This window comes from Propithecus coquereli, unplaced genomic scaffold, assembly GCF_000956105.1.
Source record: "Propithecus coquereli isolate 6110/MARCELLA unplaced genomic scaffold, Pcoq_1.0 Scaffold344, whole genome shotgun sequence".
In the NCBI taxonomy this organism is placed as follows: Eukaryota; Metazoa; Chordata; class Mammalia; order Primates; family Indriidae; genus Propithecus; species Propithecus coquereli.
The window spans coordinates 76,542-95,776 of NW_012149108.1; the positions used below are offsets into that span (position 1 = coordinate 76,542).

Consider the following 19,235-nt stretch of genomic DNA (forward strand, 5'->3'; position numbering starts at 1 on the left):
TCTGTGAAAACTAAAAATTGAGAGTTGATAAATGTAAGAAATTAGTCCTGACCCAAGAGGAAGTAGCAGAAATCTCCTGAAATGTGTTAAATCCTTGCCTTTCTAAACACTTGCCAGAAGCTCTATACATTTTCTTCTTAATTTCATGTCCGCAACAAGTGAACAAAAATAAGACCAGCAAAATTCTACTTGCCAGCATTGTTTTTTCAAAAAACATTTCTCATTAACGGTTCTAGTCAAGAGTGAGAGCACAGTAATATAGAAAACCTAGATTTATTTGTTAAGCTGTTACAAAGACAAAACAATTACCATTTGAAGTACTTTGAGGATTTCATCCCAGTTTCACTTGTTTTGTTACAGAAAGTAACCCAAGATGCTGGAAACTAGAGGATATAACTGAAGAGGTTATAACAGAGCAGACTGATGAAACATGGTGAAAAAAGCAAAAAAGCTAGTCAGAAGCACTTGTGTCAGGGATAGTATATGTGGCTGGAATATTTCCAAAGAGGCTACCTACAAATGCCTGAATTAATTAATCTGGGCCCCAAATTAGTAGAAGATTCTTGCCCCGGTGGAGAATGAGCAGAGGCTAGGATTCCTCTGAGATCTTACTTTTTAGGGGTATGGGTATCCTTAAGCCCCAAAGAAGTGAATCTTAGCTTCAACCTCTCTCTTTCCCACCCAGTCTACCTACACCTCCACGCTCCTGTGCATTTCTACCACATAGGCCTGCTAGCTTATAGAAAATGCATACAGTGAAGGCAGGAAATACAGACCTCCTCAGAGGATACCTAGACATGGAGTTTTGGGGTAAATAATAAACTACAAACACCCTCTTGGTTAAGTTAATTCACCTTTGTTAATAAAGGTCATAGTTTCTTCTGCTGGTGACAACTTGTTGTGTCAGTATAGTCTGTCTCAAGAAAGAACTGGTTCAGGTGAGTTTTGGAGAAGGAAAAAGACTTTCATCAACCCACTCCAGAGTGGAAGAGGCACCAAGTTCTCTCCTATGGTTATGAGCAGAATCTGAAAAACAAAAGGTTTACAATGTTTATAATAATAATAGCTATTATTTATTGAATGCCTAGTCAAGAGTGCCAGAGGTCTTAGATACACTGTATCTCAATCTTTGTAATAACCCTGCCAGGTAGTTCTTATCATCCTCATTTTACAGATGAGGAAACGGAGGATTAAAGCTATATACCTTGTCCAAAGGCATACAGCCAGTGTGTGGTAGACCTGTGATTCTACCATTCATGTGCTTCCCCCTTCATCCTACCTCATGCATTGAGAGGTCCTAGTTCCATTATCTTGAAGTCATTAATGGTTACATAAATACTCTAATTATTTCTTGTTCATTCTTTAAAGGCACATACAACTTTAAATGTTTAAAAATTTACAGACATTGTTTGGAATTCATGGCAATTATCCAGATGAAGAACATGTATAAACTTTAGGAATAAAATAATTCTCTGCCTCTGAACTCTGAGCATAAAATGAACAGAAAACAAAGCTCATTAGTTTGTGGCTATTTTATGGGTATTTCACCATTGCAAAGAATCCTAAGAATTCTCGCCAGGGACTGTAGTAACATCCCATTAGTATAACTGTTAGTGACGTACCAAATGAGTTTCTCATGATCCTTATTAACAGAGTAGTTGATGTTCTCCGAAATGTCTATTTTTCAAAAAGAAATATGTAAAAGCCAGAAGATCCAAAAATCTGTTTTCTAGTTCCAATAAAACAGGTACTAAACAAGTATCACTGAGCTGAAACAAATCAATATGCTATAAAAAAATGTGATGAGAAGGAAAGAAGACTTAAGTTGGTACCACAAGAGTTCCCATGAAGTAGAATAGTAAAGTTATTGACATCTGGAACTGTAAGAGCTGAAAATTAATGTTAACAGAGCTCTAGTGATATGAACACGTAATTTTAACACATAATTGATTTTAGACTATGGCTACCACCGACAGATTTAATGTGGAAATTAGGATTGAGTATTTAAGGGAAGAGGTAAAAATCAAAGAATTCAAAGAGATTATTTTCAGACGGTTCCACTGGCAGGACCTGAGAAGAAAGCAGAGCTCCAATGTCACAATTCATGGTTAGTATAAGAAGCAGTGTTATACAGTGTTCACAATGGCAATAACTTGGAACATAACTGGAATTTTAAAAGGCTGGTTTCCAATATAAAATGGAACAGGGGTAAAGGAATTAAAAATTTTAAGTGGAGAAAAAGCCAACGATTACTTAAGGTTCAGAACTAAAATCTGTATCAGAACAAAACAAGGAATTTTGAAATATTTAGCATAGCAGGGAATGACAAGAGATTTTGCAACCTAATTGGATGACTAATAGTGGTAGCAGAGTCGAGTCAAAATATATAAATCTTGCCATGCTATTACTATATACTTTAATAAAATAAAAGGACCTGGAGAGCAGCGTTATCTCAAAGACTGGAAGACAACCAGTATTTAAGAAAAGAATGCTACAAGGTCAGAGGTAGCAGGACATTGTAGGGGGAAAAGAGGGACAGCCACTTAACACCTTATAAAGGAGGGACTACTACAATTACCAGTCCTAGTTCTGTACGATGTGAACTAGCTACATGACCTTCAGTTATTACCTAACATATAGCTGAAATACCCAGACTGACAATATATTTCTCAGATTAACAAAGGAGCAAATAGGGACAAACTTCAGGCAAAGCTTATGAGAATGTGTCAGAGAAAAGAAAATTGGCAGAGAGCTCTTACATCAGCCATGAAAAGCAGCAGGAAACAACTTGGGAAATGATAGCTTTTGGACAACTGTACACAAACTTGTTACGGTTTGGCAAATCAGACTTGGACACTAAGGTGACCAGGACCTTGGTCACCCATTATTTTCAGAAGGAGGGAAATTGATACAAAATTATGATTAAAGTCTTGAGCTCAGTTTCAAATTACTTTTATTCCTTCCCAAAACTGAAAAGCATGAGTTGCAGCAGATCTCTGCTTTCTGTTTTCTGATGAGCATGCTAAGATTTCAAACGCTTCAAGTGACAAAAGGTGACTCAAGAGCAGACCAGGACATGAGCTGAGGCTCTACTGCTCTCACCTGAGCCAACCAGGGAGGTCTGCTTCTGTACAAATGGCTTATAAGTTCATTGACGATGGTCTGTGTCTTATTCTTCTACATATTTTGAATGCCTACTGCAATGCTTAGCATGTGGGAAGTGTACAATAAATGTTAAACTGAACATCATCATGTTGCAGCCTTGACTTCTTAGGGGAAAAACAACACATAATTTTCAGTAATTTCAGAAATGGGTAACAACATTTTTCTAAACTGCAAAATTACATAGAGTTCTCCTGATGTATGAAAATAAAAATTAATCATTTCATATGATTTTCATGTTCAATGACAAGGGAGGAAATAAGCTACTCACCTTCAAGCAGCATAAATCATTTTCAGTGATCAACATCTGCATCCTCAAACTGTCCAGCAACTGTTGGTGTGGTATCTACCTCCATCCCATCTAAACAAAAAAATGAATTGTTGAGCGATACTCTACTAAGCACTTCAGATAGGTAAAAACACTCACCTTCTAACTTTGACCAGAAGGAAGCCAGTGCCCTCTGCTGGTAAGAGATACTATTTTTTTTTTTTTTTTTTAAAGTATCAAAGAACAAACGAAGAAAGGAAAATGCTACCGGTGGATTTAGGGTGAGTTAAAGTCAGTCTATATTTAACATTTACTTTATAAATTCTCAACCTCAATACTAAAAGAACTGTAGGTAGGAACTTTCAAATGCAGTATCAATTACTCTTTACAGATCTGTTCTTAAGTATTTACTGTTAGTTTTTCTTTTCTTTTTAAGGTAAACAGTCCTTTCCTCAGAAAGCTTTCAACGTAATCCAGGAGAAAAGTAGAGCAGGGTTCTTGCTTAATCTCCCTGTTTTTCTTATCTCATTAAATGAGAGGGGACAAGAAAAAATAGAAAACTCTGTGGAAAGAGTTGTCTATAGCTGTTTTCTCCACTTATTCACCTCCCATTCACCCCTCAACTCTTCAGCCCACCACAAAGTGGCTTCTGCCCACAGCCCTTTGGCACTCCACCACCTGGAGACACAAATGTGACACGTGTCTAAAAACTGTTCATCTTTCCACATAAAAATGTTTCTTTTCCCAGTCTTGCTAAAGGGTTACCTCTTATCTGCCCAAACCAGAGATCCCTACCCTACTTCTAACTTCTGTTGCTTATCTCCTAAATCTCTCAAATCTGTCTTTTTTTTTTAGACACGGTCTCACTGTGTTGCCCAGGCTGGAGTGCAACAGCACAATCATAGCTCAGTGTAGCCTTAAACTCCTGGAACTCAAGGGATCCTCCTGCCTCAGCCTCTGGAGTAGCTAGGACCACAGATGAGTGCCACCACACCCAACTGTGTCAAATCTTTTGATATTCACTGTCACTTTCTAATTTAAGTCACCATTTCTTATCTAATTTAATACATAAGTCACATAACAGGGTTTCTCTTCTTTTCTCTAGTATTTTTCCTCTCCAATCAGTTTTCCATATTGCAACCAGAGTTATATTCTGAAACACTAATCAAACTAAAATTCTTCAGTGGCTTCCCACGAAACTAAGAGTTCCTCTAAGACTTTGGTTCCCAACCCCCAAGGCCACAGACTGGTAATGGTCCATGGCCTAATTAGGAACCAGGCTGCACAGCAGGAGGTGAACAGTGGGGGAGCAAGCAATCAAAACTTCATCTGTATTTACAGCCGCTCCCCATTGCTTGCCATCCCCATCCCATCTGTGGAAAAACTGTCTTCCATGAAACTGGTCCCTGGTGCCAAAAGGTTGGGACCACTGCTCTAAGACATGGCCCAGTTCACTACCCCACCTTTATCAGTTACCATAACTACCCTTCACAAAGTTCCAGACATAATGAACTTTCAGTCCCCCAAAGCTGAATGGTCTCTTGAACCTCTGCACATAACTAATCCCTTTACCTGCCTTTCCTCCTGTGTGCAATCCCTCTTCCCCTGGGTCACTTCTATACATGGTTTAGATCGTGGCTTAGATGCCACTTACTCCATGAAGCTTTTAGCTATTCCTGATTATGCAGGCTGGGCAATGTGGTGAGTATATTAATTTTTGCATATTAGCTCATTTAATCCTCTTACCACTTATTAGCTGTTTGACCTCAACAAGTTACATAACCTTTCTGTGCCTCAGTTTCCTCACCTGTAAAATGGGGTCATACCAGCATTTACCACACAGGGTTCATGGAAGGATTAAATAAGTAAATATGTGTAATGTGTTTAAATCAGAGTCTAGCACGTAATAAGCATTATCTAAGTGCTTTACTGAGGGTAGCAGGAAAAAGATTGGAGACAACTAGAGCAAAGACAGGGATGTCTCTTCAGAGTCAGAACTACATGGTAGGATAGGCATCAGGAAATCACTGAGGGGACATCTTTATACAGGGGTGACATTACAAAGTATTCTCAAAAGATTAGCGAGCTAGAGGAAGGGATGATAGAGGCAAGAAATTTACTGTTGTGTAAATCCAGTTTGAGAAAAAAGGGCCTAGGTTTGTAGGATTATAGTAGTCACAGCAAAGAGAGATGAAAGTAAGGAAAAAATCCATGGAACTAGGTATTAGACTGGATAAGGGAATAAATGGTAAAGGCAGGCTGGAGTCAAAAAACACTTCGAGGTTCTAATCGAAACAGGATTATTTAAGAAAGGAATCAGTGTGCTAAGGAAAATACTTACAAACAAGCTTCAAACAGAAGAAAATAGAAACATTTGAAGCCAGTTTAAGGTCCAGAAGCTTGTCATAAGAGAACTCAATTTTCTTGAATACTGCCTAATCCTTTAAATCAATTGACTATCCTAGTTTTGCATATAGTCACATAGGAATTCATTTTAGAATAAAAATGGTAGTATCCAAATGTGTACACACATAAACACATGGAAGCAAACAAGACTGGAAGGATATGCAACAGGAAATTAATGGATGTCTCTCAGAATTATGCTTGATTTTTTTCCTACCTCTTCTTTGCCTGTGCACAGTTTTAAAATTTTTGACTATGAACACAGACTATTTTTGTAGTTAGGGGGACAAAAACCAATAAAAAAATTACAGAAGACTTCCCATTCTATGTAATTCTACATTTGCTTCCTACACTATAAAGAGTTCATTCTGAGATTTCTCTTTTAGTGTTTAGGGTCAAATTGTGTCTCCCCAAAATTCATGTTCAAGTTCTAACCTCCAGTAGCTCGGAATAAGATCTTTAGGGTCTTTACAGAGGAAATCAAGTTAAAGTGAGGACATGAGAGTAGGACCTAATCCAATTTGACTGGTGCCCTTTCAAGAAGGGTGTTAGTAAGAAGATAGTTAATGTCATGCATCAACTTGCCCAGGCCATGGTACCCAGACAGTTTGCCTGCCAAACATTATTCTAGTTGTTTCTGTGGAGGTTATTTTTTAGATGAGATTAACATATAAATTAGTAGACTCTGATCTAAGCAGATGACCCTCCATAATGTGATGGCCTCATCTAATCAGCTGAAGGTCTTCACAGAACAAAGACTTACCTTCCCTGAACAAGAACAAATTCTGCCAGCAGACTGCCTTCGGACTACATCATCAATTCTTCCCTGGGTCTCGAGCCTGCCTGCCTACCCTGCAGATTTTAGACTTGCCTGCTTTCACAATGTGAGCCAATTTCTTAAAATAAATCTCTCGCTATATATGTATTTATATACATATATAGATATAAATACATTACCCTCCCCCCACACTGGTTCTGTTTCTCTGGAGAACCCTAAGAGAAGGAAACTTGGAAACAGACATGGGAAACACGGACACAGAGAGAAAATGACACAAAGACATAGGGGAAAAGACAGTTATCTACATGCCAAGGAGAGAGGCCTGAAACACAGAGATAACCAACCCTGGACTTCTTGCCTCCAGAACTAGGAGACAATAAATTTCTATTGTTTAAGCCACCCAGCCTATAGCACTTTGTTACAATAGTCCCAGCAAACTAATACAGAGATACACCAGAAAATTAACAGTAGGTATCCCTTTTATACTTGTGTTTTGTTTTTTTTAGAGACAGTGTCTTGCACTGTCGAGTACAGTAGCATCATATATAGCTCACTGTAACCTCAAACTAGTGGGCTCAAGTGATCCTCCTACCTCAGCCTCCCGAGTAGCTGGGACTACAGGTGTGTGCAACTACGTCCAGCTAATTTTTTCTACTTTTTTTTTTTTTTTTTTTAGTAGAGACAAGGTCTCACTCTTCCTAAGGCTGGTCTCGAATTCCGGAGCTCAAGCAATCCTCCCACCTTGGCCTCCCAAAATGCTAAGATTACAGGTGTGAGACACCATGCCCTGCCTGATTTTTTTTCACTTCTTCTTTGCCTATGCACATTTAAACTATTTTTGTGGCTGGGTGTGTTGGCTCACGCCTGTAATCTCAGCACTTTGTGGAAGGATCACCTTAGCCCAGGAATTTGAGACCAACTGGGGTGAGGCCCCATCTCTATAAAAAAATTATAAAAAGAAAAAGCCAAAAAACAAAGCATGGTGGTGTGCACCTATAGTCCTCGCTACTCAGGAGGTTGAGGCAAGAGGATCTCTTGAGCCCAGGAGTTTGAGGCTGCAGTGAGATATGATTGTACCACTGTACTCCAGCCTGGGTGTCACAACGAGACCCACTCTCTTAAAAAAATTAAAATCAAAAAATTTTTGACTATGAACAAAGACTATTTTCATAGTGAGGAAAAACCATCACTAAAAACAAATTACATAAAAATTCCTGTTCTATGTAATTCTACACTTGCTTCCTATACTATAAAGAGTTAATTCTAAGATTTCTCTTAGAGTTTCCAGAAAAACTTGTATGTTTCCCCATAACTTATTGCCCAAGTGCCTGTTTGACTGTTCACACTGAAGAGAAAGGACACTCACCTTCATAATCTCTTATTGAATCTTCTGTCCTAACCCCAGCCATATTATACTGGCTGCTCACAGACTGAGAAAGCATTCCTTCTAATCTCTCCAATGTGGCTTGGCCTTCTGCTGTTAAATGGGATAATCCTTCTTCATAGGTGTAAAATGTAGGGATGTCCCCTTGTCCTTGTTCTAAACAAATAGAAAACTTTAAGGCTATTACACAACAATTAGAAAAAACAAAATGGATAATCAATAACGCATTTGCCGAAGATAAGGTACAGGGAAAACAGGCTTCCGGGAAAATACTTTTCAAGATTCACTATACACATATGTAGGCCACTACTGAAGACAGAGATACAAAGAAAATGTCCCTACCCTCTAGGATGAGAAGGGATTCCAAGAGATAATGAACCAGTAAACAGCAATTCCCAAAGACTCACATGTCCAAGGACTAGAGGGAAAAATGTGTGTTCCTAAGGTCAGGGAGTCCTGTGTTATTCCACTGTGGGATTTTACTAGTGAGCACAAATTAAGTTGATATTAATTTGTACTGAAGATGTTTTCTGATTAAAATACATGTGCCTTTTAAAAAATCAAGAAGACCAGAAAATACAAAAAGGATTAAAAAACCAAAAATCCCAGAAAGATAAGGTTATCTTCGGATATGTGAAGAAGAATCCTAGAAATGAGTTTGTCTCAGGCCAGCAAGTGGGTATACATGGAAGAAAGAGCTTTGGATACTCAGATTGGTATGCATAAGACCAGTGGGGAAAAGAAAAGAGAACAGCAGGCACTTCAAGCTACAGAAAGACTCCACCAGGCTAGTGATTGCATTTTGGTCTGAAGAAGCAATAGGAAATAGATAAATGAAGTGTGAGTCTGGAAAAAAGAAATGTCCTTGACAGTAAGCTGTTTGAAGGAATAAGGTTTTTTTGGTTTGGTTTTTGTTTTTTTTTTTTTTTGAGACAGAATCATGCTCTGCTGCCCGGGCTAGAGTGCTCTGGCGTCAGCCTAGCTCACAGCAACTTCAAACTCCTGGGCTCAAACAATCCTCCTGCCTCAACCTCCCGAGTAGTTGGGACTACAGGTGTATACCACCATGCCTGGCTAATTTCTTTCTATTTTCAGTAGAGACGGGGTCTTGCTCTTGCTGAGGCTGATCTTGAACTCCTAACCTCAAGTGATCCTCCTGTCTGAGCCTCCCAGAGTGCTAGGATTACAGGTATGAGCCACCACGTCTGGCCAAGAGTCTGTTTTCGCACAATTGGAATATGTTAAATAAAGATATAGATGATCTAGGTTCTCAAGGGGTAGAGAGAGAAGGCTTGTTTTCTAGGGGCAGGTGTCTCAATTTAAAAGACTTTTCTGACAACCCACTTTCCTATTTACCATTTTCTTCCCTTCCATTTACTCTATTTATCCACTTTCTTCCCTGACAATCTCTATTTTTTACCCTTAAGCTTGGAAAGCCCATAAATTTCTCCAATTTGTCTGTTGCAAAGAGCATAGGCATAAAGTATACCATTGTGTCATTCACTTGTATTAATAATTATATCATATTAGGTACTTACCCTCCCCCCACACTGGTTCTGTTTCTCTGGAGAACCCTAAGAGAAGGAAACTTGGAAACAGACATGGGAAACACGGACACAGAGAGAAAATGACACAAAGACATAGGGGAAAAGACAGTTATCTACATGCCAAGGAGAGAGGCCTGAAACACAGAGATAACCAACCCTGGACTTCTTGCCTCCAGAACTAGGAGACAATAAATTTCTATTGTTTAAGCCACCCAGCCTATAGCACTTTGTTACAATAGTCCCAGCAAACTAATACAGAGATACACCAGAAAATTAACAGTAGGTATCCCTTTTATACTTGTGTTTTGTTTTTTTTAGAGACAGTGTCTTGCACTGTCGAGTACAGTAGCATCATATATAGCTCACTGTAACCTCAAACTAGTGGGCTCAAGTGATCCTCCTACCTCAGCCTCCCGAGTAGCTGGGACTACAGGTGTGTGCAACTACGTCCAGCTAATTTTTTCTACTTTTTTTTTTTTTTTTTTAGTAGAGACAAGGTCTCACTCTTCCTAAGGCTGGTCTCGAATTCCGGAGCTCAAGCAATCCTCCCACCTTGGCCTCCCAAAATGCTAAGATTACAGGTGTGAGACACCATGCCCTGCCTGATTTTTTTTCACTTCTTCTTTGCCTATGCACATTTAAACTATTTTTGTGGCTGGGTGTGTTGGCTCACGCCTGTAATCTCAGCACTTTGTGGAAGGATCACCTTAGCCCAGGAATTTGAGACCAACTGGGGTGAGGCCCCATCTCTATAAAAAAATTATAAAAAGAAAAAGCCAAAAAACAAAGCATGGTGGTGTGCACCTATAGTCCTCGCTACTCAGGAGGTTGAGGCAAGAGGATCTCTTGAGCCCAGGAGTTTGAGGCTGCAGTGAGATATGATTGTACCACTGTACTCCAGCCTGGGTGTCACAACGAGACCCACTCTCTTAAAAAAATTAAAATCAAAAAATTTTTGACTATGAACAAAGACTATTTTCATAGTGAGGAAAAACCATCACTAAAAACAAATTACATAAAAATTCCTGTTCTATGTAATTCTACACTTGCTTCCTATACTATAAAGAGTTAATTCTAAGATTTCTCTTAGAGTTTCCAGAAAAACTTGTATGTTTCCCCATAACTTATTGCCCAAGTGCCTGTTTGACTGTTCACACTGAAGAGAAAGGACACTCACCTTCATAATCTCTTATTGAATCTTCTGTCCTAACCCCAGCCATATTATACTGGCTGCTCACAGACTGAGAAAGCATTCCTTCTAATCTCTCCAATGTGGCTTGGCCTTCTGCTGTTAAATGGGATAATCCTTCTTCATAGGTGTAAAATGTAGGGATGTCCCCTTGTCCTTGTTCTAAACAAATAGAAAACTTTAAGGCTATTACACAACAATTAGAAAAAACAAAATGGATAATCAATAACGCATTTGCCGAAGATAAGGTACAGGGAAAACAGGCTTCCGGGAAAATACTTTTCAAGATTCACTATACACATATGTAGGCCACTACTGAAGACAGAGATACAAAGAAAATGTCCCTACCCTCTAGGATGAGAAGGGATTCCAAGAGATAATGAACCAGTAAACAGCAATTCCCAAAGACTCACATGTCCAAGGACTAGAGGGAAAAATGTGTGTTCCTAAGGTCAGGGAGTCCTGTGTTATTCCACTGTGGGATTTTACTAGTGAGCACAAATTAAGTTGATATTAATTTGTACTGAAGATGTTTTCTGATTAAAATACATGTGCCTTTTAAAAAATCAAGAAGACCAGAAAATACAAAAAGGATTAAAAAACCAAAAATCCCAGAAAGATAAGGTTATCTTCGGATATGTGAAGAAGAATCCTAGAAATGAGTTTGTCTCAGGCCAGCAAGTGGGTATACATGGAAGAAAGAGCTTTGGATACTCAGATTGGTATGCATAAGACCAGTGGGGAAAAGAAAAGAGAACAGCAGGCACTTCAAGCTACAGAAAGACTCCACCAGGCTAGTGATTGCATTTTGGTCTGAAGAAGCAATAGGAAATAGATAAATGAAGTGTGAGTCTGGAAAAAAGAAATGTCCTTGACAGTAAGCTGTTTGAAGGAATAAGGTTTTTTTGGTTTGGTTTTTGTTTTTTTTTTTTTTTGAGACAGAATCATGCTCTGCTGCCCGGGCTAGAGTGCTCTGGCGTCAGCCTAGCTCACAGCAACTTCAAACTCCTGGGCTCAAACAATCCTCCTGCCTCAACCTCCCGAGTAGTTGGGACTACAGGTGTATACCACCATGCCTGGCTAATTTCTTTCTATTTTCAGTAGAGACGGGGTCTTGCTCTTGCTGAGGCTGATCTTGAACTCCTAACCTCAAGTGATCCTCCTGTCTGAGCCTCCCAGAGTGCTAGGATTACAGGTATGAGCCACCACGTCTGGCCAAGAGTCTGTTTTCGCACAATTGGAATATGTTAAATAAAGATATAGATGATCTAGGTTCTCAAGGGGTAGAGAGAGAAGGCTTGTTTTCTAGGGGCAGGTGTCTCAATTTAAAAGACTTTTCTGACAACCCACTTTCCTATTTACCATTTTCTTCCCTTCCATTTACTCTATTTATCCACTTTCTTCCCTGACAATCTCTATTTTTTACCCTTAAGCTTGGAAAGCCCATAAATTTCTCCAATTTGTCTGTTGCAAAGAGCATAGGCATAAAGTATACCATTGTGTCATTCACTTGTATTAATAATTATATCATATTAGGTACTTTATAGAGATTTAAAGAACTATAATCCCCTCTCCCTAGTACACTCTTAAAATGAAACACTAAACAAACAAAAAAACAAAACTTAAAAAAATCCATTTTACTAACCATGTGCTTCCACATCATATTCATCTCCATCGTAATCATCTGAATCTTCATCCTCAGGATCTGGATGCAAGGCCTGGCATTCACACATTGCAGTGAACATTGCCTCCACTGAACAAGGAAATTAAATTGTAACTAATATTCTTTTCAATGTAAAATAAAATTTTATAATAAAAATAACCATCAGAGCAAATAAATTTAATGGGTACACAAGAGGTATACTAAGGTCACAATATTTACAAAACCTGCCAAATTCGATGTAAGATCAATCTTGAAAGCGCTTGAGGCAATGGACAAGTCACAAAATAATAAGAGCTCATTTTGGGATATTTTATATTATTGAGATCTCTTCATGGCTAGTCGGATTTTCTGAGAAAAAGGATCAGAGTCCTGGTCAGATTGCTGCACCACAGTGAAACACCTCTCAGCTGATAGGGGTCTGTCCAGCTATCCTGGCATCTTCCACTTTGGAACTGCTGTGACTCCTTTGCCATTCCTCAGATGAGATTCAGTCAACAGCATCAATCAATAAAACTAACCAGAGTCCTCCATTCACAAAATATACCCGGTAACAAGGTGTCTACAATACTCTCACTACATTCACAACCTTTGATATTAACTGGTACTTGGTCCTCAATGATATCATAGATGAGAAAGTGAAGAAAAAGCAGTAGAATGGAGGTAAAGGTGAGAGTTTTATGTACGCGTATACATCAACTGGGGGGAATGCTTGGTACATAAAAGGAAAGAATACTATAGAACACACTCACATGCTGATTTATCACTAGGCACAAATCTAAATTCAGTAATAGGTTCAACATCATCATCGCTGTCTTCCTCTTCATCAGCCACAGATTCTTTTGATTCTTCTAGAAAGGCAACAAAAATAACTTTTTAATGTCGTTATTTGACTTTAAAAAAAAAAACCAAGCCCACAGCAATTCAATTCTACCAATTATGCTTATTTTAAGCGAAAAAAGGCTCTGGATAGAGTCTCTGGTAAAGCCACATTGTGCTTTACTGAGCACTTAGGATTCCAGAGCCCCCATGGGGCCACGGTTGGGGGTGAGAAAACCCAAATAGGGCTCTAACAAGTATGGTTCCAATGTCATCTGCTCCTCTTACCTTTCACTTTGGGGAAAAAAAAAAAAAAGGCTCCAGTAGCAGTTTATAAACCACTGATGTGATTCATCACCAGCAAATTACAGATAGGAAAACTAAAGCCCATAAAATTTAACTTAGGCAACATATAAATTAAGAAAATCTGTAGGCAAGAAAAGATATAAACGTTTAATAAAAACAGGCTGGGAGCAGTGGCTCACACCTGTAATCCTAGCACTTTGGGAGGCTAAGGCAGAACTGTTTGAAGCTAGGAGTTTGAGACCAGCCTGGGCAACACAGCTATACCCTGTCTCCACAAAAAAACTGAATAATTAGCAGGGCATGATGGTGTGTGTCTGTAGTCCTAACTACTCAGGAGACTGAGGCAGGAAGATCCCTTGAAGCCAGGAGTTAAAGTTATAGTGACTATGATTGTGTCACTGTACTTCAGCCTGGGCAACAGAGCGAGACAGTTTCTAAAAAAACAAAAGAACTAGCATATTCTGGGAGTGAAAATTCCACCTTGAGGTGTCCATATCCTACTACCCAATAATTTCACATCTCAGTATTTATCCTGCACACAAGGAATTTATACATAATTTCACTAGTATACTAGTAAATTTCACAATATACTAGTGAAAAATATAAAAAATAACTTAAACATTCAAAAAAAGGAAACAGATGCATTGTAAACTGGGGTTGGTCAGATTATGTTTTATAGACAGATAGCAATTAAAAATGAACAAATCTGATATATCTGTATCAACATGGATAGATTTTAAAAATATTTAGTGAAAGAACCAGTTGTAGGCCGAGCGCGGTGGCTCACGCCTGTAATCCTAGCACTCTGGGAGGCCGAGGCGGGTAGACCACTCAAGTGGAGTTCTAGACCAGCCTGAGAGAGAGTGGGACCCCATCTCTACCAAAAAATAGAAAGAAATTATCTGGACAACTAAAAATATATATAGAGAGAAAAAATTAGCTGGGCATGGTGGCGCATGCCTGTAGTCCCAGCTACTCAGGAGCCTGAGGCAGAAGGATCGCTTGAGCCCAGGAGTGTGAGGTTGCTGTGAGCTAGGCTGATGTCACGGCACTCACTCTAGCCCGGGCAACAAAGCGAGACTCTGTCTCAAAAAAAAAAAAAAAAAAAAAAAAAATAGCCTAATCTTATCAACGATGGTCATTTTTAAGGAGACTTATGGAAGTAAGTCAAAGAGAAAAAAAAAATCGCAGCTTGGAGAATCAGGACAGGAGGAACAAAGGCTGGGAAAATATGAGCCAAGCATTTGTAATTTATGAGAGGAGTTCAAGATAAACAGAAATAGAGAACTACTGAAATAAATGTGACTGACCCAGGAGGATATTACTTTCCAGTAAGATGTGAAGTCCTACATATTTAAGAAAGGATTAATCATAATTACATCAATTCCAAGGAAATAATCACAAAAAGCACATATTTAAACCAACTATCTCAAACCTACTGAGTTGTTATTTCCTAGATTGCGACTTCCAGCATTTTTAACAAGCTTCCTAGGTGTTTCTAATGTGCAGCCAGGTTTGAGAATCAGAGACTAATACACTTTGCTAATTTTGGGAGATGAAATTCAGGCTCAGAGGTGAAAATAATTTGCCTAGCAAGTGAAAGACAGAGTCTTCTTATTCAATGTACTTTTCCCTTTTGTTAGTCTTTATTCAAAATCTACTTCTCTAGCCTTTTTCTTGACATGAACTTTTGTGCCCCACATCAAGGCCTGACACTATTTAGGGGCATTTCACACCAGCATTTGGAATTGACTGACAAGAGTATCTGTAATGTTTTGCATTCATACAAATGAATGAACTCTTTAAACTAAACATGACACATAATATTCTTAGTTATAAAATCATAGGTGCCTTCACTTAGAGAGTGAACTCTGTGCCTAATACCTCATTAGGAAGTCTTACTACACCCCACGGCCAACAGCCTTTTAAATTTTCCTCATCTTCTTTTTCAAAGTTCACTAGATTTTTATCTGTCTTTGAACTCTTCCCAATGGCAAGCACTTGAAATCTTTGATGGAAATAATTTTAGATAGCTGAATCCACTTAACTAGGCAGGGCTTGCCAAAAATCCTAAAAAAATTACTAAATAATTTGTGTCACAACTGAATATAAATGATATTATATCTGAAAACATTAAAATCCCAATTTGAAGGAACACCAGCTTATCAGGCAAACTCATGGGATTGTCTTTGACACACTATTTCCAAGAAAAGCAACCTATTATTTTAAACGTTAACAACTTCACTAGATACTTATAAGTCTTTGCAGTTATCTCCAACAGCAAAACTTGGGACTCACAACCCAGGGTTTCTAAACCTTGGCATTACTGACATTTGGACTGGATAACTTCGTTGCGGGGGGCTACCCTGTGAATTGCAGAATGTTTAGCAGCATCCTTAGCCTCTAACTACTAGATGCCAGTAGCACTCCTTCCCCATTTTAATCAAAATGTCACTGCCAAATATGGGGGGATGGAGAGGTGGGTGGAGGCCCATGAAAAATCCACCCCCCACACCCTCCTGAGAACCAATACTTGTAACAAAACAAAACAAAACAGTTCTATAATAAATTCTTGAAGCACAAAGTATACTAATCCAAGCCTCTAAGGTTGCCTTTGCAAAGATAAAGAGAATAAACAGTTAAACACAAGAGGAAAAAGAAATACATATCCACAATAAATGAAGAATTCTAAGTGCAAATATATAGAAAATAAAAGGCAGATACACACAAATGTCCAAATTATTTTACCGTGTTAAAATTTTGCTTAATAAACTACTACTGAAAGTGGGTAATATCACATTATTATCAAAAACTGCTTTTTATTTTTTTTATTTTTTATTTTTTTTTGAGACAGAGACTCACTTTATTGCCCTGGCTAGAGTGCTGTGGCATCAGCCTAGCTCACAGCAACCTCAAACTCCTGGGCTCAAGCAATCCTACTGCCTCAGCCTCCCGAGCAGCTGGGACTACAGGCATGCGCCACCATGTCCGGCTAATTTTTTCTATATATTTTTAGCTGTCCAATTAATTTCTTTCTATTTTTGGTAGAGACGGGGTCTCGCTCTTGCTCAGGCTGGTCTCGAACTCCTGAGCTCAAACAATCCGCCCGCCTCAGCCTCCCAGGGTTCTGGGATTACAGGCGTGAGCCACCGCGCCCGGCCTGCTTTTTATTTTTTAATTTTTTTTAAGAAACAGGGTCTGGTTCTGTTGCCCAGGCTGGAGTGCAGTGGCATGATTGTAGCTCACTGCAGCCTCGAACTCCTGGGCTCAAGTGATCCTCCCCTCTGAGCCTCCCGAGTAACTAAGACTACAGGCGTGTGCCACCATGCCTGGCTAAATTTTTAAATATTTTTGTAGAGATGGAGTCTCACTATGTTGCCCAGGCTGGTCTTGAACTCCTGGCCTCAAGTGATCCTCCCACCTCAACCTCACAAAGCACTGGGATTATAGGCGTGAGCCACTGCGCCCAACCAAAGATTGCTTTTGGAAATATAATTTGCTATCAAAGGAAGCTATAGATTAAATTACACCATACATACCTCCAAATTTGGCATTCACCATAACATACAAATGCTCTCGTGGATAGGCATTTAGGTCCCGGGACACCGCATGTAAACTAATGGTGGGGTATTCCAGGGAGAATCCTAATCCAGAGCCATCTAACCACGACAGGCGGCTGAAAAACACATTTTAAGTAGATTATTTTTAGATAATTTAATATCCCAAAGTTTATAAAAGTTCAGCTTAGACACTTATGCATATGAATAAATTCAAGTTGAATGTTTAGAAATATTCCTAAAATAAGAAAATTCAGTAATGGGAATTGAATTTTCTTTAAGACCAATTCTCCTATGGTCTCTTTTCCTCCAGCTATAAATTCGAATAGATTTGAAATTCAATTTTCCTCAGTCACATGTACGTTTCCATGGTTTTTATGCTTATTCTTATTTGGAATGTCTTCAGACGCACTCTTTGCTTTTGCAAATCCTCATCTAGTTAAGTCCCAGCTCTTCCATGAGGCCTCCCTTCAATTACTCCAGTCCATAATGATGTCTTTTTTTCCTAAACTGCATTCATGCTCACTAATATACCATTTGGCACTTAACACTGTGGTTGTGAATGTTTTATGTACCCTTACAGAGTGTGAGCTGCTTGACAGCAGAACCTGTCACATTCCTTTCTTTAACATTCCTCAAAACCACTGGCATAGTGCTCAGCAGGTAAATATGCAATAAATACTTGATAATCACTCATTTCTCCACTAATCCTACATTGAATGACATACGTATGAAATGGCCGTAATCACACCATATGTTAGGAAATAATTATTACCTTGAAAGACCGACTCTATAAAACCTTTCATTTTTTCTATAGCTTTAAGAGAAAACCACAGATAAGCTAGATCTAATTTTCCCTCAAAATGTGGTCGAATGCAATTATTTCATTGGTATAACAAAGGAGACATGCCACCAAAATCAGTAAGATGAGTTCTGAGTAGGGGCTGGCTAATTTTTGATAATACTTCACCCATCCGGAATTGTACTGCTTAGCAGGAAAAAAGCAAAAAGATCCTGAAGAAGCCACAAAAAATGTTTATTGCAATAAATGTTAAGGCAATATAGTGATTGCCCAGGGCTAGAAAGAACTAGAAAATGCCTGTTAATGGGTTCCAGTTTTTTTCTGGGGCAATGAAAATATTCTAAAATTGATTGTGGTTATAGTTGCACAACTCTGTGAATAGACTAAAAACCATTAAACTGCATACTTTAAAATGGGTAGATTGTATGTTATGTGAATTACCTCAATAAAGCTGTTATTAAAAAAAGACATTACTGCAATAATACCCGTGTATATCATTCTATTTTCTTTCTTTCTTTTTTTTTTAGAGACAGAGTCTCACTTTGTCACCCAAAGTTCATTATAACCTCAAATTCTTGGGCTCAAGTGATCCTGCTGCCTCAGCCTCCTCAGTAGCTGGGACTAATGGTGAATGGTAATACATCTGGCTAATTTTTTAAATTTTTTGTAGAGACAGGGTCTTGCTGTGTTGCCCAGACTGGTCTCAAACTACTGGCCTCAAGCAATCCTCCTGCCTCAGCTTCCCTAAGTGCTGGGATTACAGACATAAATCATCGTGCCCGGCCCATATCATTCTATATATTTTCTATACAATTTTAACAAGGCTGGCCGTCTAATTTTTAAACAAGCAAAAGCATAATAGAAGAATCTAGGACTCCCTTGAGTAAGAACGATGATAGTACGACAGTCTGAGATCATTCACGTTCAATGTTAAGGGGAGGATGAACTTTATACCTCAGTCCCCCTAAAGGAAATCAATGTCTAATAGCATTAAGACAAGTGCACAATACATAACCCTCAGTTATCAAAAGCATTATCAAAAGCAAAAACAGAGCAATAGATTGTGGTGATAATTGTACAACTCTGTAAATACACTAAAACTTAATTATATACTTAAATAAAGCAAAAACAAGAAAATAATGACTATCATTAAGAAAGATTTCCACCCAACATGTTTACTAAAAGAAAGAAAAAGGAAAACCTGAGAGGCTTAAAAGTGATAAACCTTAAAGAGCTAAAAGTTGGGAGGCCGAGGCAGGTGGATAGCTCAAGGTCAGGAGTTTGAGACCAGCCTGAGCAAGAGCGAGACCCCGTCTCTACTAAAAATAGAAAGAAATTATCTGGACAACTAAAAATATAT

At 38.7% G+C, this 19,235-nt stretch overlaps 1 protein-coding gene across 1 annotated transcript in view; it reads right to left on the reverse strand.

Annotated features, from left to right (window-relative positions):
• Positions 1-337: 337 nt before the first annotated feature.
• Positions 338-19,235, reverse strand: part of CLNS1A (chloride channel, nucleotide-sensitive, 1A) — a 23,003-nt gene continuing 4,105 nt past the window's right edge. The window contains exons 2-7 of the mRNA XM_012651015.1: positions 17,056-17,192; positions 13,144-13,242; positions 12,377-12,484; positions 10,720-10,893; positions 3,434-3,523; positions 338-1,026 (exon numbers count right to left, since the gene is read on the reverse strand). Of these exons, the coding sequence (XP_012506469.1) occupies positions 3,456-3,523; positions 10,720-10,893; positions 12,377-12,484; positions 13,144-13,242; positions 17,056-17,192 (586 nt within the window). The 3' untranslated portion in view covers positions 338-1,026; positions 3,434-3,455. The remainder of the gene's footprint in view (positions 1,027-3,433; positions 3,524-10,719; positions 10,894-12,376; positions 12,485-13,143; positions 13,243-17,055; positions 17,193-19,235) is intronic.